Source organism: Misgurnus anguillicaudatus, chromosome 12 (genome assembly GCF_027580225.2).
Source record: "Misgurnus anguillicaudatus chromosome 12, ASM2758022v2, whole genome shotgun sequence".
Lineage (NCBI taxonomy): Eukaryota > Metazoa > Chordata > Actinopteri > Cypriniformes > Cobitidae > Misgurnus > Misgurnus anguillicaudatus.
In genome coordinates, this window is record NC_073348.2 from 23811345 (window position 1) to 23833863 (window position 22519).

The 22519-nt window shown below is 36.1% G+C and overlaps 1 protein-coding gene across 7 annotated transcripts in view; it reads left to right on the top strand.

The window, feature by feature from the left end:
* Positions 1-22519, top strand: part of LOC129447071 (protocadherin alpha-C2) — a 63863-nt gene that overhangs the window by 14675 nt on the left and 26669 nt on the right. The window contains exon 1 of one of the 7 annotated variants that reach the window (XM_055208653.2): positions 3028-5653. The exons of 4 other annotated variants lie outside the window; for them this stretch is intronic. In XM_055208653.2, coding sequence (XP_055064628.2) covers positions 3293-5653 — 2361 coding nt within the window. In that variant the 5' untranslated portion in view covers positions 3028-3292. Of the gene's footprint in view, positions 1-3027; positions 5654-7878; positions 10355-11775; positions 14381-22519 lie in introns of those variants that run through there. 2 more of the 7 variants (XM_073874155.1, XM_055208652.2) reach the window with 2 other exon arrangements.

The following is a 22519-nucleotide window of genomic DNA, read 5'->3' on the forward strand; positions in this document are numbered from 1 at the left end:
GATAGGATAGCATCTTGCAGTTGATGGAGATTTGTGGGATGCACATCCAGTGCATGAAGTTCCCGTTCGACCACATCCCAAAGATGCTCTATTGGGTTGAGATCTGGTGACTGTGGAGGCCATTTTAGTAAACTAAACTCATTGTCATGTTCAAGAAACCAATTTGAAATGATTCAAGCTTTGTGACATTGTGCATTATCCTGCTGGAAGTAGCCATCAGAGAATCGGTACATAGTGGTCATAAAGGAATGGACATGGTCAGAAACAATGCTCAGGTAGGCTGTGACTTTTAAACGATGCCCAAGTTGCACTAAGGGGCCTAAAGTGTGCCAAAAAACATCCCCCACACCATTACACCACCACCCTGCACAGTGGTAACAAGGCATGATGGATCCATGTTTTTATTCTGTTTACGCCAAATTCTAACTCTACCAACTGAATACCTCTACAGAAATCGAGACTCATCAGACCAGGCAACATTTTTCAGTCTTCAACTGTCCAATTTTGGTGAGCTCATGCAAATTGTAGCCTCTTTTTCCTATTTGTAGTGGAGATGAGTGGTACCCAGTGGGGTCTTCTACTGTTGTTGCCCATCCGCCTCAAGGTTGTGTGTGTTGTGGCTTCACAAATGCTTTGCTGCATACCTCGGTTGTAACAAGTGGTTATTTCAGTCAAAGTTGCTCTTCTATCAGCTTGAATCAGTCGGCCCATACTTGATTTTTTCCCCTTTCACACCATTCTTTGTAAACCCTAGAAATTGTTGTGCGTGAAATCCCAGTTACTGAGCAGATTGTGAAATACTCAGATCGGCCTGTCTGCCACCAACAACCATGCCTCGCTCAAAATTCCTTAAATCACTTTTCTTTCCCATTCTGACATTCAGTTTGTAGTTCAGGAGAATGTCTTGATCAGGACCACACCCATTAATGCATTGAAGCATTCGAAGATTGTTTAATAGAACACATTAAAGAGTGCTTAATGATTTTAATCTGTGATTGTAAACAAAGACTGAGCACAACTAGAAAAAAAAACTAGGCATGATGAGTCGTTTTGATCAATTTACATTTATAATCTATGCGGAAATCTTTAGGTGTGTCCCAGCTTTAAAATTACCACCAGAGCAATGTTTTTGGTAACCGTGGTATAAGCGTAATAATTGAGTCAGGTCCTTTGAATTATTTGAAAATAATGCACAGTCCGCTTAGCGTCGTGTACATTATTTTCGAATAATTCAATGGGCCATCGTCAATATTTCCCTAATGTTAACATTGGGAGGTTTTGTGTTTATATTAGTGGTGAATTGTGAAGATGTTACATTCAGTATGACCGCGAGGTGCTTAAAAATGTAAAGGACAGATAAGTTTATTGTAATCACATGAGCAAGTTATAGAATTAAAGTCGGACCTGAAATTTTATTTTTAAGACAACAAAACGATGTTTAAAGAAAATATTTGAAAAATTAAGATTTTATGTCATAAGAATTGCACTTAGCAATATTCTTACAAACTTCTTATAATTTATTTTAACTTTCTTATTTTTGTCTGAAGAATATTTTCGTGAATCCAGACCCAGTTTGCATAACACGGTCTCACACCCATGGCGTCAATATTTGACGACACTTGACCATGCGTCAATATGTTGACGCGGAGGGTATACCTTTCGCGTCATTTTTTGACGAACTGGGGACTTCAATACTATTAGGTACGCGAAATTAAACAGTTGTCGCCTGGCATTGGGGTTAGGGAAAGGTTTGGGTAGGGATGTCATTATGTAAATTTAACCCTAAATTTAACCCTAAACAGACGTGAAAATGGTAGAAAATGGTAAGAAAATAGGAAAGAGAATGCAACGGACTTAATAGTATTGAAGTCCCCAGTTCGTCAAAAAATGACGCGAAAGGTATACCCTCCGCGTCAACATATTGACGCATGGTCAAGTGTCGTCAAATATTGACGCCATGGGTGCAATCTGTCGTTGTCATAGACGTGTACGCATGTTCAAGATATTTGTATAACTTCTTTAAAACGGAAACTGATTTTAATACCGACTTTCTTTAGTTTGTTTTGCTAATTTTATTGAAATTGTATGTGCACTTTAGACTATTTTAAAATATTTAGATAAGATAAGGCTAAATTAAATTCATATTCAGTGATATTAAAACAGCTCTTATACAGAAGGTATTTAATGTTTTTTCCAATAAATGCATCCGACAAACATGATTAGGTAGGCATACATATATATATATATATATATATATATATATATATATATATATATATATATATATATATATATATATATATATATATATATATATATATATATATAAATGTCAAAATTTTACACGGACATTTGGCACGTTATTAAAATATTAAACTGATAAAGCATTTTTGAGTTTTATATGTTTTTATTATTCTATACCTGGACTGTTAAAAATTCTTTGCTGTCTTAATTGTTTTGTTTTTGTTTAATCAACTCTGATTTGCAAGTCATTTTAACTTACTATTATTTATCTTTACTAGAGATGAGTTTATGTGACTTATCAAATATTTTAAATATGTCATCTTCATTTTATTTTCATTTTCAGTTGTAGCAACTCATCTCGTGTCAAGATAAATAGTAATACATTGAAATGACTTGTAAATCAATAAAATATCTTTTTTAAATAAAAAAATAAGGCAGCAAAGATTTTTTTAAAGTGTGAAACTAAACGATTTGATTTTTACGTTGCGTGTAGCGTTCCCTGAATCTTTCAACTGTATTATAATCCCAGTCTTGAAAGGCTTCTTGCAAAATATTCTGTTATTGCTTAAGCAGTTGCGACATATTGTATTGTTGCAAAATTGTATTGTGTTTTTGATGTTTTGAATGTGTTAATAGCAACTAAATTACAAATACCGTGTTTTAGAACCATGGAAAGCAGCTTTTTTATATTCATTCAAGCGTGTTCCTTTAAATGTTGAGATGCTGTTATTTAAGTTGATCGTGATACCTTTTCTTGTTTTCTAGTTTTAGTAAACTTGGTTTATTAATTAGCGTGGTGTCTTGTCGTCCCAATACTTTTAATAAATTTGTACAATTTAGTATATTGCTGCTATTGCATTGTTCAGGCACATGGTGTCACTGCAGACCGCCAGTTAAATTGTTTCAGTAATTATTCTGCAGTCTCACTTACAAAACCTTGGTTTTAATGTCTGCCGATGAAACACCATGACGTTTTGTTTTCTGATCGCTAAAGAGGAAAAACTGTACTAGCGTTACCTTTTAACTGTCTGATAACCCGCTGGACATCATGGGATTTACAGGATGTTTCGTGTGCGGATTTATATTTGTCCTTTCTTTGCTGGATGCTGCGTTTGCTCAGATTGTCTATTCCGTACAGGAGGAGCTAAATAAGGGAACTGTTGTTGGAAATATAGCGAAAGACCTGAATATAAATGTTCATGACTTTGACAATCGCATGTTTGAAATTGTGTCTGGGTCTAATAAGAAGTATTTTGACTTGAATCTGAAAACGGGCGTGCTGTTTGTCAGTGAAAGAATTGACCGCGAGGAGTTATGTCTGTCAAATCCAAAATGTTCTTTGAATATAGAGGCTCTCGCTACAAATCCTCACAATCTTTACAGAGTGGAAATTAAGATCTTGGATATAAACGATAATGCGCCACAGTTTCCTGTCAAAGTATTCACTTTGAATATTAGTGAAAACGCTATCCAAGGAGAGAGATTTCCACTCCCAGTGGCTGAAGACATTGATGTTGGTAGTAATTCACTAAAAGAGTACAAACTGAGCTCGAATGATCATTTCACTATAGATACACAGAGCGATGAACAAAGTGTGTTTGCAGAGCTCGTGCTTAACAAACCTTTGGATAGAGAGAAGCAAGCAACAATTAATTTAGTGCTCACCGGTGTGGATGGAGGAAAACCACCAAAATCAGGAACATTAAATATCATTATAAATGTGATGGATGTTAATGATAATAACCCTGTGTTTAGTCGACCTCTTTATAAAGTCAAACTTAAGGAAAATGCTGCTGCTGGCTCTAAAGTTACATCTGTCTCTGCTTCTGATTTGGATGAAGGCATAAACGGTGAAATTATTTACTCGTTTGTTGGTCATGGAAAGAAGCAAGACTTATTCACCATTTTACCAGCGACTGGAGACATTATGGTAAATGGGCATGTGGATTACGAGGTAAATCCAGCTATTGAATTACGAATTCAAGCCAGGGATAAAGGCAGTCCACCAAAGAGTACACAATGTAAAGTTTTAATAGAAGTTTTCGATGAGAACGACAATGCACCAGAGATCATGATGACTTCACTATTGAAAAGTGTAAAAGAAGACACCAAGTCAGGAACTGCAGTTGCTTTAGTCACAGTTTCTGATAAAGATGGAGGTAAGAATGGTATTGTACACTGTGCTCTGAAGGGCGCGTATCCTTTTAAACTGGAGTCATCATATAACAATCATTATTCTCTTGTGGTTGACGGACCTCTGGACAGAGAGAGTGTTACTCATTATAACATCACAATTACAGCTACAGATGAAGGAACACCTTCACTTTCCAACAGCAGTATTATTATTGTACATATCGCTGATGTTAATGACAACGCACCACGTTTTCCTGCATCTGTTATTAACACTTATCTAAGCGAGAACAGTCAAGCTGGAGGACTTATAACAAAAGTTACAGCTGATGATTCAGACACTGATGAGAACGCTGAACTTTCATATTCATTATTAGAGAGTTCAAGCTCCAATGTTCCTATAACAACACTGATCAATATAAACTCTATAACTGGTGAAATATTCAGTTTACAATCATTTAATCACGAAGAAACAAAAAGATTTCAGTTTAATGTTTTGGCAACAGACTCTGGTGTTCCTCCTCTGAGCAGTAATGTAACTGTAAATGTTTTTATACTTGATGAAAATGACAATAGTCCAGTTATTCTACAGCCATATTCTGAACCTGGATCAGTAAATACTGAGAATATACCATATTCAGCTGAGGCGGGTTACTTTGTAGCCAAGATCAGAGCTGTTGATGCTGACTCTGGATATAACGCACTTCTGTCGTATCACTTAACTGAACCCAAAGGAACAAATCTATTCCGAATCGGTACCAACACTGGAGAAATAAAAACAAGAAGACGAATGAGTGACAATGACTTAAAAACTCACCCACTTATCATTACAGTGTCTGATAATGGAGAGCCATCACTTTCAGCAACTATGTCTATGGATGTTGTGGTTATGGACAATATGGATGACATACAGACATCGTTCAGACAAGTTCCAGTTAAAGAGGAGAGTTTTTCAGATCTGAATCTGTATCTGCTCATCGGCATTGTCTCAGTGTCAGTCATCTTTTTACTGAGTCTCATTGGTTTGATAGCAGCTAAATGCTACAGAACAGACGGAAGTTTCAGCCGGTACTGCGCTCCAGTGATTAACACGCATCCAGACGGGAGCTGGTCTTACTCCAAATCTACGCAACAGTATGATGTGTGTTTCAGTTCAGACACAATGAAGAGTGACATAGTCGTTGTCCCCTCAACATTTCCGGCTGCAGACACAGACCTTATCAGCATTAATTGCGATGACAGTTTTACAAGCACCCAAACTCTTCCAACCACCGACAAGGTAAGCAGATTATAAGAAAAATTGCTTACAAAATGTTACTCATGCCACTTCTTAACTAACATTTCTTTTCTCATTTCAAATTTAAGAAAAAAAGTAAGATTATTTTGTATTACCAAAAACTTCTTAAGTTTTTAAGGGTGTTCTTAAATGTAAGTTTTCAAATGATCGTAGCAATGTGAACAACATCTTAATGTTTGGAGAGTGACTTAATTAGGATAAAATAGTCGGAAGTTTACTTAATACATTATGGTGGGACAACATCAATATCTTCGTTGACACTGACAGTGAAACTATGTGTGTTTTTGAGCAAGTTAATGAGACATGTTTTGGTTTATTATTCTTATACCACTGGTCTGTTGAATGCTTTATTCTGATTGGTTGACAAATGAACCACGGGTGTTGATTTTTTTTCTGTAAAACACACACCTGACCTGTCAAATGTTGTTAGGCACACCGAACAACTTGCTGAAACATTAGAAGATTGTATAATAGAACACATTAAGGAGTGTTTAATAAATTTAATCTGTGATTTTAAACAAAGACTGAGCACAACTAGAAAAAAAATAGGCAGGGTGAGTCGTTTTGATTAATTTACATGTATAATCTATGCAGAAATCATTAGCTGTGTCCCAGCTTTAAAATAACCATAGCAACGTGTGTGGTAACTGTGGTATAATCGAAATTGACTCCGGTCTTTTGAAAATATATAATTTCTGTTAAGTGTTTTTAGTGGTGAATTGTAAATATGTTATATTCAGGATGACCGCGCAACATGAATTGTTAAAGGACAGATCAGTTTATTGTTATCCCATGAGCAGACTATAGAATCAAAGTCAGACCTGAAAATTTATTTTTAAGACAAGAAAACCATGTTTAAAGAAATTATTTGAAAAATAAAGATTTTATGTCATAAGAATTGCACTTAGCAATATTCTTACAAACTTCTTAGAATTCATTTTAACTTTCTTATTTTTGTCTTAAGATCATTTTCGTGAATCCGGACCCAGTTTACCATCTGTCGTTGTCATAGACGTTTACGCGTGTTCAAGATATTTGTATAACTTCTTTAAAAGTACATGTATAAAGTAAACTGAACTTATTTTATACCGACATTTTTTTTGTTTGTTTCGCTAATTTTATTGGAATAGTATGTGCACATTGGACTTGTTGTTATTTTAAAATGTTTAGATAAGATAAGGCTAAATTAAATTCATATTTAGTGATATTAGCTCTTGTACAGAAGGTATTTAATTTTTCCAGTAAATGCATCCAACAAACGTAATTCAGGCGTCGATATAAATGTCAACATTTTACGTAGAAATTTGGCACGTTTTTAAAATATAAACGAATGAATCATTTTTTAGTTTTATATGCGTTTATTCTTCTATACCTGCACTGTAAAAAAAATCTTTGCTGCCTTAATTTTTTTCGTTTGTTTAATCAACTCTGATTTACAAGTCATTTTCACTTACTATTATTTATCTTGACTAGAGATGAGTTGCTGTGACTTATAAAATATAGTTTTAATATGTCATCTTCATTTTATTTTCATTTCTACCCAATTTTACCAAGATGCGTAATGACACGCAGTGTAATTATCGTGTAATAGATACGCCAAATTCCGCTTTTGGGTGCATATGATACGCCAGTCCTTCCCATTTTCATCTCATGTCAAGATAAATAATAGTAAGTTGAAATGACTTTTAAATGAGAGTTGATTAAAAAAAATAAGGCAACAAAGATTTTTTACATTGTAATATCTAACGATTTGATTTTTACGTTTTTTTGTAGCGTTTACCTGGAATGTTTACATTTTATTAATCTCTTGAAAGGTTACTTGCTAAATATTCTGTTATTGCTTAAGCAGTTTAGACAATACACAAGATTAGATTTTACAAAATAGTTTTGTGTGTTTGATCTTTTGACTGTGTTAAAAGAAACTAAAACAACCAAACATATACCCTGCTCAGAACCATGGACAGCAGCTTTTTATATTTATTCAAGCGTGTTCCATTATATGTTGAGATGCTGTGATTTTAAGTTGATCGAGATACGTTTTCTAGTTTTGGTAAACTTTGTTTATTAGTTGGCGTGGTGTCTTGTCCTCCCAATACTTTAAACAAATTTTTGACAATTTAGAATCTTGCTGTTATTGCACAGTTAGGCACATGGTGTCACTGCAGACCGCCAGTTAAATGATTTCAGTATTTTTTCTGCAGTCTCCCTTTCCAAACCTTGTTTGTAGTGTCTGCCGATGAGACACGATGACGTCCTGTTTTCTGATGGCTAAAGAGGAAAAACTGTATTAGCGTTACCTTTTTACAGTCTGATAACCCGCTGGACATCATGGGATTTACAGGATGTTTCGTGTGCGGATTTATATTTGTTCTTTCTTTGCTGGATGCAGCGTTTGCTCAGATTGTCTATTCTGTACAAGAGGAGGTAAAGAAGGGCACAGTTGTTGGGAATATAGCGAAAGACCTGAATATAAACGTTAATGACTTTGACAATCGCATGTTTGAAATTGTGTCTGGATCTAATAAGAAGTATTTCGACTTGAATCTGAAAACAGGCGTGCTGTTTGTCATTGAAAGAATTGACCGCGAGGAGTTATGTCTGTCAAATCCAAAATGTTCTTTAAATATAGAGGCTCTCGCTACAAATCCTCACAATCTTTACAGAGTAGAAATTAAGATCTTGGATATAAACGATAATGCGCCACAGTTTCCTGTTAAAGATTTTACTTTAAATATCACTGAAATTGCTAGCACAGGAGAGAGGTTTCCACTCCCAGTGGCTGAAGACATTGATGTTGGCAGTAATTCACTGAAAGAGTACAAACTGAGCCCCAATGATCATTTCACTATAGATACACAGAGCGATGAACAAAGTGTGTTTGCAGAGCTCGTGCTTAACAAACCTTTGGATAGAGAGAAGCAAGCAACAATGAAGTTAATGCTCACCGGTGTGGATGGAGGAAAACCACCAAAATCAGGAACATTAAATATCATTATAAATGTCATGGATGTTAATGATAATAACCCTGTGTTTAGTCAACCTCTCTATAAAGTCAAACTAAAGGAAAATGTTGCTGCTGGCACTAAAGTTACATCCGTCTCTGCTTCTGATTTGGATGAAGGTATAAATCATGAAATTGTTTACTCGTTTGTTGGTCATGGAAAGAAGCAAGACTTATTTACCATTTTACCGGCTACTGGAGACCTAATTGTAAATGGGCATGTGGATTACGAGGAGAATCCAGCTATTGAGTTACGAGTTCAAGCCAGAGATAAAGGCAGTCCACCAAAGAGTACACAATGTAAAGTTTTAATAGAAGTTTTGGATGAGAACGACAATGCACCAGAGATCATGATGACTTCACTATTGAAAAGTGTAAAAGAAGACACCAAGTCAGGAACTGCAGTTGCTTTAGTCACAGTTTCTGATAAAGATGGAGGTAAGAATGGTATCGTACACTGTGCTCTGAAGGGCTCGTATCCTTTTAAACTGGAGTCATCATATAACAATCATTATTCTCTTGTGGTTGACGGACCTCTGGACAGAGAGAGTGTTTCTCATTATAACATCACAATTACAGATGAAGGAACACCTTCACTTTCCAACAGCAGTATTATTATTGTACATATCGCTGATGTTAATGACAATGCCCCACATTTTCCTGCATCTGTTATTAACACTTATCTAAGCGAGAACAGTCAAGCTGGAGGACTCATAACAAAAGTTACAGCTGATGATTCAGACACTGGTGAGAACGCTGAACTTTCATATTCATTATTGGAGAGATCAAGCTCCAATATTCCTATAACAACACTGATCAATATAAACTCTTTAACTGGTGAAATATTCAGTTTACAATCATTTAATCATGAAGAAACAAAAAGATTTCAGTTTAATGTTTTGGCGACAGACTCTGGTGTTCCTCCTCTGAGCAGTAATGTGACTGTAAATGTTTTTGTACTGGATGAAAATGACAATAGTCCAGTTATTTTACAACCATACTCTGAACCCGGATCAGTAAATACTGAGAATATTCCCTATTCAGCTGAGGCTGGTTACTTTGTAGCCAAGATCAGAGCTGTTGATTCTGACTCTGGATATAACGCACTTCTGTCGTATCACTTAACTGAACCCAAAGGAACGAATTTATTCCGAATCGGTACCAACACTGGAGAAATAAAAACCAGGAGACGAATGAGTGACAATGACTTAAAAACTCACCCACTTATCATTACAGTGTCTGATAATGGAGAGCCATCACTTTCAGCTACTATGTCTATGGATGTCGTGGTTGTGGAGAGTATGGATGACATACAAACATCGTTCAGACAAGTTCCAGTTAAAGAGGAGAGTTTTTCAAAACTGAATCTTTATCTGCTCATCGCTATTGTCTCAGTGTCAGTCATCTTTTTACTGAGTCTCATTGGTTTGATAGCAGCTAAATGCTACAGGACAGACGGGAGTTTCAGTCGGTACTGCGCTCCAGTGATCAACACGCATCCAGACGGGAGCTGGTCTTACTCCAAATCTACGCAACAGTATGATGTGTGTTTCAGTTCAGACACAATGAAGAGTGACATAGTCGTTGTCCCCTCAACATTTCCGGCTGCAGACACAGACCTTATCAGCATTAATTGCGATGACAGTTTAGCAAGCACCCAAACTCTTCCAACCACTGGCAAGGTAAGATGATGGGCTGATTTAACGCTGGATTTGAATTTTGAATCAACATTTAAAAGTTTTTCATTTTCTGACGTTCATATCCCATCATAGATGTTCCATGTGATCATTTGTCTAATTCCTTTTTATTTACATTTCAAAAGTGAATTGTGCTGATGCTTTTAACGTCCTCAGAAGGTATTTGTCAGTGAACTTGCGTTTGAATAGTTTTTATGCACATGGAATTTATGACTATTTTCAACCTTTATAGACACAGTTTTTAACAGCTGTAAGACAAGACACAAAGTCTATCCAGACGCACTTGGAACGAAATAAAACGGATTCATAATATATAAAAACACACGGGGTAAAATTTTTATTATTATTATTATTTTACAGTATAGCCTAACTTATATAAATTACACAACTGTAAAAACAATTCTGTTTTTATGCAGCTGGTTGCAAGTCACTTACTGTAGAAGAACTTTGAACAAACTGTTGCCAGTAAATAACATAAATGTAAAATCTACAGTAGTTACTGGCAGCTAGTTGCCAGTAATACCCAGTAATGCTGTAATTTCTACAGACATTTTTCTTACATATAAATATGGGAATTATATTTATTTTCGACCTTTGTAGCTACAGTTTAGAACAGCTGTAAAACAAGACACACAGAGTTTATCAAGACACACTTGATACAATACGCAAAGTCCAAAAAATTATTAAAACACAATTAGCAAAAATTATTATTATTATTATTACTATTTACGCTGTATAGGCAAACGTATATCAATTTCAAAACGTAATCTTAAATTATATGAATATGGAAATTAGGTTTATTTCGACCTTTAGCTACAGTCTAAAACAGCTGTAATACATGCATACAAGATATACAAAGTTTATCAAGACGCAATTGATACAATACACGAAGTACAACAACAGGAAAAAAAACGGATTTAAAACACAATTATTATTTACGCATATAGGCAAACTTATATCAATTTCACAACGTTATCTTACGAATTTGGATAGGTTTATTTTTGACCTTTGTAGCTACAGTTTAAAACAGCTGTAATAGAAGACATAAAAAGTTTATCAAGACGCACTTGATACAATACGCAAAGTACACAAAACTGATTTAAAACACAATTAGCAAAAATTATTATTATTATTATTATTAGTAGTAGTAGTAGCAGCAGTATTGTTTTAAGCAGTACAAAAATATGTCAATTTCACAAAGTACTCTATATTGTAACATTTTGGGGATGATTCAGGACCATGGACAATGAACATTTAATCCAATTTAAAAAAATCTTACTTGATCGAGTAGGAACCAGTTGAAACAAAGGTCGCAAATACATTTGACAACAAAAGTTTATTATTTAAACGTCACGTTGCTATTCACTGCGTATTTATTATTATTATTATTATTTTTTTTTGTTTGTTTTTAAAAACATTAACATTTGTCACGCGCTTAAAACACCCGGTGTCGCTGCAGACCGTGAGTTTAAAGCATTTATTTTATTAAAATGAAGCTCCACCCCACGAAGAAAGAGGAAGCATGTTTAGTGAAAGAGGAATGAGAATTTATTATAAGCAGTGTCTGTGGCGAAGAGTCTAACTGCAACGACGGACGTATTAGTTTTATTATTATTTTCTTGTTAAGGCTCTCAAGAAACAACAATGATGGGCTTACTGTATTTTTACGTCAGTATAGTGTTATATTTTTGTTCATGTGAATCTACGCATGGGAAGATTATTTATTCGGTTTCAGAGGAGGTCAATAAAGGAACCATCGTCGGAAATATAGCAAAAGATCTTAAGATCAGTGTTCAGGATCTGGAATCTCGTGTATTGCAGCTTGTGTCTGGATCCAACAGAAAATATTTTGATGTGAATTTTAAAACGGGGGCGTTGTTTGTGAATGAGAGAATTGACCGAGAGGACCTGTGCTCCGATCAGCAGCAATGCGCTCTTAATTTGGAAGCCGTTGTTCAAAACCCTCACAGTCTTTATCGAATAGAAATTAATATCCTGGATGATAACGACAATGCTCCATATTTTGTGGATAACATTATAACTCTCAACATTACCGAGGATGTTGTTCCAGGGGACAGATTTCATCTTCCAGTTGCTGAAGATAACGACACTGGTATTAATGGTTTGAAAGACTACAAACTGAGCAATAATGAACACTTTTCTGTTGATGTACAAAGTGAGGAGCAAAGTGTATCTGCTGAATTAGTGCTCCAGAAACCTTTAGATCGTGAAAAGCAGTCGGTTATTCATCTTGTATTGACAGCTGTTGATGGGGGAAAGCCTGCAAAGACAGGAACGTTAAGTATAATAGTGAATGTACTGGATATACATGACAACTGGCCTGTCTTCAGCAAACCCTTATATAAGATCAAGGTAAGAGAAAATGTTGCTGTGGGAACAAAAATCACATCTTTGACTGCTACGGATCAGGATGATGGCACAAACAGTGAAATTATTTACTCTGTAGCTGAACATGGAAATATTAAAAAGCAAAGTTTATTCACAGTGGTTCCTGAAACTGGTGATATTATGGTTAAAGGACAAATAGACTATGAGATAAATGCAGCTATTGAATTGCGAGTTCAAGCCAGAGATAAAGGCAGTCCACCGAAGAGCACGCAATGTAAAGTTTTAATAGAAGTTATGGATGAAAATGACAATGCACCAGAGATCATTATGACTCCGCTGCTGGATAATGTAAAAGAGGACACAAAGTCAGGAACTGCAGTTGCTTTAGTCACAGTTTCTGATAAAGATGGAGGTAAGAATGGTATCGTACACTGTGCTCTGAAGGGCGCGTATCCTTTTAAACTGGAGTCATCATATAACAATCATTACTCTCTTGTGGTTGACGGACCTCTGGACAGAGAGAGTGTTTCTCATTACAACATCACAATTACAGCTACAGATGAAGGCACACCTTCACTTTCCAACAGCAGTATTATTATTGTACATATTGCTGATGTTAATGACAATGCCCCACGTTTTCCTGCATCTTTTATTAACACTTATCTAAGTGAGAACAGTCAAGCTGGAGGAATTATAACAAAAGTTACAGCTGATGATTCAGACACTGGTGAGAACGCTGAACTTTCATATTCATTATTAGAGAGTTCAAGCTCCAATGTTCCTATAACAACACTGATCAATATAAACTCTTTAACTGGTGAAATATTCAGTTTACAATCATTTAATCATGAAGAAATAAAAAGATTTCAGTTTAATGTTTTGGCAAAAGACTCTGGTGTTCCTCCTCTGAGCAATAATGTGACTGTAAATGTTTTTATATTGGATGAAAATGACAATAGTCCAGTTATTCTACAGCCATATTCTGAACCCGGATCAGTAAATACTGAGAATATTCCCTATTCAGCTGAAGCGGGTTACTTTGTAGCCAAGATCAGAGCTGTTGATGCTGACTCTGGATATAACGCACTTCTGTCGTATCACTTAACTGAACCCAAAGGAACGAATCTATTCCGAATCGGTACCAACACTGGAGAAATAAAAACAAGGAGACGAATGAGTGACAATGACTTAAAAACTCACCCACTTATCATTACAGTGTCTGATAATGGAGAGCCGTCACTTTCAGCTACTATGTCTATGGATGTTGTGGTTATGGAGAGTATGGATGACATACAGACATCATTCAGACAAGTTCCAGTTAAGGAGGAGAGTTTTTCAGATCTAAATCTTTATCTGCTGATCGCTATTGTCTCAGTGTCAGTCATCTTTTTACTGAGTCTCATTGGTTTGATAGCAGCTAAATGCTACAGGACAGACGGGAGTTTTAGCAGGTACTGCGCTCCTGTGATTAACACACATCCTGATGGCAGCTGGTCCTTTTCTAAATCCACGCAACAGTATGATGTGTGTTTCAGTTCAGACACAATAAAGAGCGATGTAGTAGTTTTTCCCTCACAATTTCCACCAGTAGATGGAGAACTAATCAGTATCAATGATGAAGACACTTTTAATAGGACCCAAACACTTCCAAGCACATCCAAGGTGAGATCATCTTAAATTTTACAAACATTATCAACTGAATGTTTGGGTGCTCAGTATTTGAATTATTTTTTAAGAACAGTTCTCTCACCTGAGTCACTTGTGGGTTTATGTTTTCATACAGTATTGTGTGTGTGTGTGTGTGTGTGTGTGTGTGTGTGTGTGTGTGTGTGTGCGCGCGCGTGCGTGCTTGTGTTTGTACACAAAGAACCACATATACTGTACACACATTTTTTTCACTCAGGTGTTACCTTAACGTTCTGTTGACACCCAGGTGAGCTGGTAAAAAATGGATATGAGTAGTCATATAGTGGAATTCATATAGTGTGTCAGCTCAGTTAAGTTGATGATGTGTTGACAAACCAGCATTAAATTAGAGAAATTGTATAATTGTCTCAATAATTTCCTTGGATTTGTTCTTTGCTCAGGTCTTGTACAATTGTTGCAGGAAAAGTCAAAAAGTTGTTTGTTCTTGGAAATGTGACAAAAGATGTCACATATTTTTCAAATGCAATTTGAAGGCTTAAGCTCTGTCTATACGTCTGAAGGAGTAAAAAGAGAGATAATTTAATTGGAGTAAATAAACGTTTTTTTATTGGCATAAATTATTAAATTACTTATTTCCATTTAAATGGAATCTGCTGCATCCAATTAATTTTACCCCTTATGTCATGAAATATATAACAGTGATTTAAAAAGACAAATTCACTATCATAACATATTTTAATGTACATGGTTAATTTATCTATGAAAGTGCATCAAGAACATTGTTACAATGAATGTGGTGGATTGTCATGCACTGTAAAAGCACATGGTTGTTTTCTCAGTGTATTTTTCAGAATGTGTGGATAATAATATGGTGCATTGGTGATTTTTTTCCTTTTTATGTTGAATTGTCTGACTGCATCTTATGTGAGGTTGTACTTGAGGCTGTCAATTGTTCATAACCACATTAATCCACGTGGTGTCGCTGTAGACTGCAATACTTTAATTATTTTCATATAGTCTGAACCCCGCCTACGGTTTGCTGACGTGCTTTGACAGACATCACAATTCAGATGCGCTGTGTTTTCGTACGTGTAAGGACTTTTGACGCACCTTTAAACGTTATCTTGTTTTCATCACATTGCTGTCTCATGCAGAAGGATGGCAGACATGATGGACTTTACAATCCTGCATATATTCTTCTGGCTTGTGATGTCGGTTTCAGCCCAAGTGAATGCTCAGATTGTCTACTCTGTGTCAGAGGAAGTAAATGTCGGAACTGTCGTCGGAAATTTGGTGAAGGATATGAATTTAAACGTACAGGATTTGGACTCGCGAGCGTTTCAACTTGTGTTCGGCACGAAAACGAGGTATTTCGATGTCAATCTGAAATCTGGTGCACTGTACGTGGCTGAAAGAATAGATCGCGAGCTTCTATGTGCTAATACGCCGTCCTGTTCCTTGACATTTGAGGCAATAGTGAACCACCCTCTTAGTCTTCACCGAGTGATAGTTAATGTTCTTGACGTGAATGACAACTCTCCTACGTTCCCTGTTGAAACTCAGGTTTTGAATGTCTCTGAATCAGTGCAGCTGGGTGCTACATTTGCGCTTTTTAGTGCTCTGGATAACGATGTGGGGCAGTTCTCAGTGAAAAGCTACAAACTTAGTCCTAATGATTTTTTCTCCTTGGAGGTAAACCAGGGTGGTGAGCATAGGATATCTGCGGAACTAATCCTAAAAAAAGCTTTAGATAGAGAAAAAGAACCTGTCATTAGGCTAGTCTTGACTTCTCTTGATGGAGGGAAACCGTCCAGGTCTGGCACATTGCAGATTATAGTTAATATATTAGATATTAACGACAACGCACCAGTATTTAGCAGTCCACTTTATAAAGTACGCGTGACAGAGAACGCACCACGAGGAACAAAGTTAATCAAACTTAATGCTACAGACATCGATGAGGGTTCAAACGGTCAAGTGACCTATATGTTTAGCAGTCATGGTCAGGAAAACAACCTTGATATATTTGCAATCAGTTCTGATATTGGGGAAATCGAAGTAAAAGGAAATATTGATTTTGAGGATAAAGCGTTTTATGAGCTAAGAGTGGAAGCTCAAGATAAAGGTTTTTCTCCAATGACGACTAATTGCAAAGTTTTAGTCGAAGTTATAGATGTCAACGATAACGCACCAGAAATAGTAATAACTTCACTGCTGTCTTCTTTAAGGGAAGATGCAAAAATCGGCACCGCCGTGGCTCTCGTGACTGTTTCCGATAAGGATGGCGGAATGAATGGGAAAGTAAGCTGTAAATTGCTCGGAAATTTGCCTTTCAAACTTGAGTCTTCTTACAAAAACTATTACTCGGTTGTTTTAGAGGGCCAGCTCGACAGGGAAAGCAGCTCTAATTATAATGTCACCCTCATAGCGGTAGATGAGGGAAACCCGCCGCTTTCCAGCACCAGCGTGGTTTATGTTGAAGTTTCAGATGTAAACGACAATGCACCGCGTTTTAACGAAAACAATATTAACGTGTACGTGAAAGAAAATACCTCACCCGGGACTCTTATTCACACGGTGTCAGCAGTTGACACAGACTTAAATGAGAACGGCGCAGTTTCTTATTCTATTGTAAATAACAAAGCAGCAAGTATTAATTCTGTCAGTGTTAACTCGTTGACCGGTGAGTTGTATAACCTACAGTCTTTTAATTTTGAAGAACAGAAAACTCTTACTTTTCAAATTCAGGCTACAGACTCCGGTGTGCCTCCTCTTAGTAGTAACGCGACTGTAAATTTGTTCATTTTGGATGAAAATGACAACAGTCCAAAAATTTTACCGCCATATTCTGAATCCGTAAATACTGAGAATATTCCCTATTCAGCTGAAGCGGGTTACTTTGTAGCCAAGATCAGAGCTGTTGATGCTGACTCTGGATATAACGCACTTCTGTCGTATCACTTAACTGAACCCAAAGGAACGAATCTATTCCGAATCGGTACAAACACTGGAGAAATAAAAACAAGGAGACGAATGAGTGACAATGACTTAAAAACACACCCACTTATCATTACAGTGTCTGATAATGGAGAGCCATCACTTTCAGCAACTATGTCTATGGATGTTGTGGTTATGGAGAGTATGGATGATATACAAACATCGTTCAGACAAGTTCCAGTTAAAGAGGAGAGTTTTTCAGATCTGAATCTTTATCTGCTCATCGCTATTGTCTCAGTGTCAGTCATCTTTTTACTGAGTCTCATTGGTTTGATAGCAGCTAAATGCTACAGGACAGACGGGGGTTTTAGTCGGTACTGCGCTCCTGTGATCAGCACGCATCCAGACGGGAGCTGGTCTTACTCCAAATCCACGCAACAGTATGATGTGTGTTTCAGTTCAGACACAATAAAGAGTGACGTCGTGGTTTTCCCTTCGCCGTTTCCACCGGCGGACGCAGAACTAATCAGCATTACTGGAGAAGACACTTTTACGAGCACCCAAACTCTTCCTACCACTGGGAAGGTGAGCACTGTTTCTGACCTTGCAGTATGACAAGCATGATATTTGGGGCTTGAAAAAAGTATATTTTATTTTATTTTATTTTATTAGTTTGACAAGTTGTCGTTTCAGCACCACTGCGGTGGACAGCGCCACCTTACTGCCATACAAGCCAGACAGAAGTTTTAGCTTGTTTAAAACTCTTTAATTATCTGATTACTAATTAATCAAAGAAGTCCGTTTTAATTATGTCTCTTTAATGATATTAAACCTTAGTTATTGATGCAAGGAAGTTTCAAAGCTACTGCTCTGTCTTCAAAGAGAATTTAAATGATCTTTAATAAGCTTCTCTAGCTGCCTAAAATTTAAACAGATGTGTAAAGTACACTCCGTTGAAAACGGCTCTTTATCATAGCACTAAAAGTGGTTCACTGGCTCGTTATCGCCTATTTTTAATGCTATATAGCACACACAGCACCTTTGTGGAACCATATGTTGCTAGAACATAGTTATATCACCTTATGGTTCTTCGGAGTTGCTATATGGGTGATATAGCACTTATTTTCTGGAGTGTACTCAAGTATTTGTACTTTATCAAAGTGTTTTTCTTTTATTCTATTACATTTAACATTATCAGAATGTAGTGAAGTAAAAGTTTGCCAAAGAAAAACACTCTGGTAAAGTATAGCTACTAAAAAAAATGTACTTGAGTACTTTACACCTCTGAATTTAAATTAAGCATTTTATTTAAGAGTTTCCTTATCACTTTTAAACTTGGCATGAAAGTCACTAAATTGTCTAGCTTAACACTTTTTGTGCAGTAACTTATTTATTTATTTTGCTATCGAAACATGTTATAAATAACATTTTCATGCTTTATTTTCTGACTCCATACTTTCTTAGTTTCATGGTGGGGTTTTCTTCTTTTTCTCCAAGTCCTTGACAGAGGACAGCGATCAGGGCCTGTGAAAAATTCCCATGCAACTGGGTTAGCACTAGGTTCTGCTTTGCCCAGCTGTCTGAGGAAGATATATGGATTAGAAGTCTGTGGGTCTCAGGGCTTTTTTGGATTGCTGCAGTCCCACCTGCATTATTCCGAAGCTTCTCAGGCCCTCTTTTGCTCTCCGCATTAATGAGAGAGATACTGCAGAGTCAGTGAGAGGGAGGCAGAGTAGATTTTATGCTGTATAATGAAAATGGAAAAAATAAACATCTGCTTCTTTCTGTTTCTCTCTGCATTCCTAATCAGATGTGGACAGTAGTGAAGTATATTTTTCTATTTAAGTAAATTTTTTCAAGTATTCATATTTTATCAGTGTTTTTCTTAAGAAAACATTTATACCAAATCATACTATCATAATTTTAACTTGACTACAGTACTGTGCAAAAAAAGTCTTAGGCCACCATGCTACCATTAGATTTTTTGTTTTTGCAATTATTTCTCAGTCTCTTTATTAGAATACAACCAGAAGATACAGGAAATGTGCATGTAGTATTAAAAACAGCATAAAAGTATAAGCTGAAGTGTCAAGTATTTAGGGTAAACTCTACTTCAACTTGAGCAATAGCAGGCAGCTGCAGGATCTCTTAAACCTAAATGAAATTAAATCCTAATTTCTAATTCTAATCAAATGACTTCAAGACTTCAATCTTCTCAAAAAAAGCTCAAAATGTGTTTGGTGCCAGGAGAGGTCACACTAAATACTGACTGATGCCTGAAGAAGACAAAAATTGTTTTGTTTTTAATTTTGTCTACATAATTCCTTTATTTTCTGTTTGTATCTTAAAAAAGAGTGAAAAATAAATATGGATGGACATTAAAACTTTGCTAAAACAACAAAGCTGGTGATGGTGGCCTAAGACTTTTGCACAGAAATGTACATTTCATAAATAGTTTTTGTTTTAAATTTAAATTTATAAGTACATTAAACATCTCATACTTCATAATCTTCATTTTTTTAAGTAAAAAGTGCTTATAATTGAGTAAAAGTAAGAAAGCACACAATTTTCATCTAATCAGTTATTAAATACATTTTAAACAGTATTATATGCTTTTAGAATGTAGTGAAATCATTTTTCCCCAAGACAAACACTATAATAAAGTTCAGGTGCTTGGAAAATGTAACTAAAATACTTAAGTACTGTCCACCTCTGCTGTTAATGTACACCCAATTCTGTGGCTCTTTGTATGTGTTTTTATTTCTTCAGTCAGTGTTATGTGTTTATCTTGTATGGCTTTAATCTATATGTCTATATGATCTTAATTCATCTCTTTAATCTATGTTTCATTACATGCATTCTCTCTAATGAGCGTGCTACCATTATATTTCTGGTTATAGAAGTTTGGTGTGAAATCATCAGATTTCTGTTTAATGTATTTTCATTACAGAAGCAGCACTTTATTTTATTAGCTGCTTTCCACGTTAATTTAAAATATGTAGTGGTATCATTGCATCATTTTTAAAATACAGTACATAGCCAGATATATAATCTGGTTTAGGCTATTTTAAAGTTAACTGTTAGTAACTATATTGACAGTTTTTTTACCAAGTCCCATTTTTTTACAAAAGCACACTAAAAAAATTCCGTAGAAATTTGCAGCTGGGTTGCCGGTAACTTACCGTAGATTTAAATTTATGTTTTTACTGGCAAAATTTTGTTCAAAGTGAAATTAACATTAAACATTTACAAGTCTTTGTATTTACAGAATAAAACTAGAAAAACAGCATCAAGCAAAACATTCTAGGAAACAAAATCTGAAGCAAAAAACAGAAAAAGTTTGATGATGATTTCTGGTTCCCAGAGTGCTTTGCATGAGGCTGTTGTTTTGTGGTTTTGTTCTGTAAAGATAAAGACTTTTAATGTTTGAAATTTATTCAACTTTGAACAGACTCTTGCCAGTAAATAACATAAATTTAAATCTACTGTAATTTACCGGCAACCCAGCTGCGATACCATTGTAATTCTACGGATTTTTTTTACAGTGTAGAAAATGTTTATTTCATTAATTCCTCATGGTTATTTATTTATTAGTTTACATCTTTGTCATTTTCTCATTTGTGGCAGATATTTTTTGAGGCAGGGCACATGTACAGACAGAAAAGCTAATAGCAGCACATCACGTTTAATTTCTGACAATCACTTAATATCACATAGACATTAGGGACACATGAACATGGTGCAGTAATACATTTGCATATTCTTGCATTAAGTTCGGATACTCCTGTAGTCTCAAATCCAGTCATTGAGTACCACTGCTTTGCACATACAGTCTTGTTCAAAATAATAGCAGCACAACGTGACCAACCAGAACAATCAAGGTTTTTAGTATATTTTTTATTGCTACGTGGCAAACAAGTTACCAGTAGGTTCAGTAGATTCTCAGAAAACAAACAAGACCCAGCATTCATGACATGCACGCTCTCAAGGCTGTGCAATTGGGCAATCAGTCGAAAGGGGTGTGTTCAAAAAAATAGCAGTGTCTACCTTTGACTGTACAAACTCAAAACTATTTTGTACAAACATTTTTTTTTTCTGGGATTTAGCAATCCTGTGAATCACTAAACTAATATTTAGTTGTATGACCACAGTTTTTTAAAACTGCTTGACATCTGTGTGGCATGGAGTCAACCAACTTGTGGCACCTCTCAGCTGTTATTCCACTCCATGATTCTTTAACAACATTCCACAATTCATTCACATTTCTTGGTTTTACAGCATTTTTGATATCACCCCACAAGTTCTCAATTGGATTAAGGTCTGGAGATTGGGCTGGCCACTCCATAACATTAATTTTGTTGGTTTGGAACCAAGACTTTGCCCGTTTACTAGTGTGTTTTGGGTCATTGTCTTGTTGAAACAACCATTTCAAGGGCATGTCCTCTTCAGCATAGGGAAACATGACCTCTCCAAGTATTTTAACATATGCAAACTGATCCATGATCCCTGGTATGCGATAAATAGGCCCAACACCATAGTAGGAGAAACATGCCCATATCATGATGCTTGCACCTCCATGCTTCACTGTCTTCACTGTGTACTGTGGCTTGAATTCAGAGTTTGGGGGTCGTCTCACAAACTGCCTGTGGCCCTTGGACCCAAAAAGAACAATTTTACTCTCATCAGTCCACAAAATGTTCCTCCATTTCTCTTTAGGCCAGTTGATGTGTTCTTTGGCAAATTGTAACCTCTTCTGCACATGCCTTTTTTTTAACAGAGGGACTTTGCGGGGGATTCTTGAAAATAGATTAGCTTCACGCAGACGTCTTCTAACTGTCACAGTACTTACAGGTAACTCCAGACTGTCTTTGATCATCCTGGAGGTGATCATTGGCTGAGGGTTTGCCATTCTGGTTATTCTTCTATCCATTTTGATGGTTGTCTTCCGTTTTCTTCCACGTCTCTCTGGTTTTGCTCTTCATTTTAAGGCATTGGAGATCATTTTGGCTGAACAGCCTATCATTTTTTGCACCTCTTTATAGGTTTTCCCCTCTCCAATCAACTTTTTAATCAAAGTACGCTGTTCTTCTGAACAATGTCTTGAACGACCCATTTTCTCAGCTTTCAAATGCATGTTCAACAAGTGTTGGCTTCATCCTTAAATAGGGGCCACCTGATTCACACCTGTTTCTTCACAAAATTGATGACCTCAGTGAT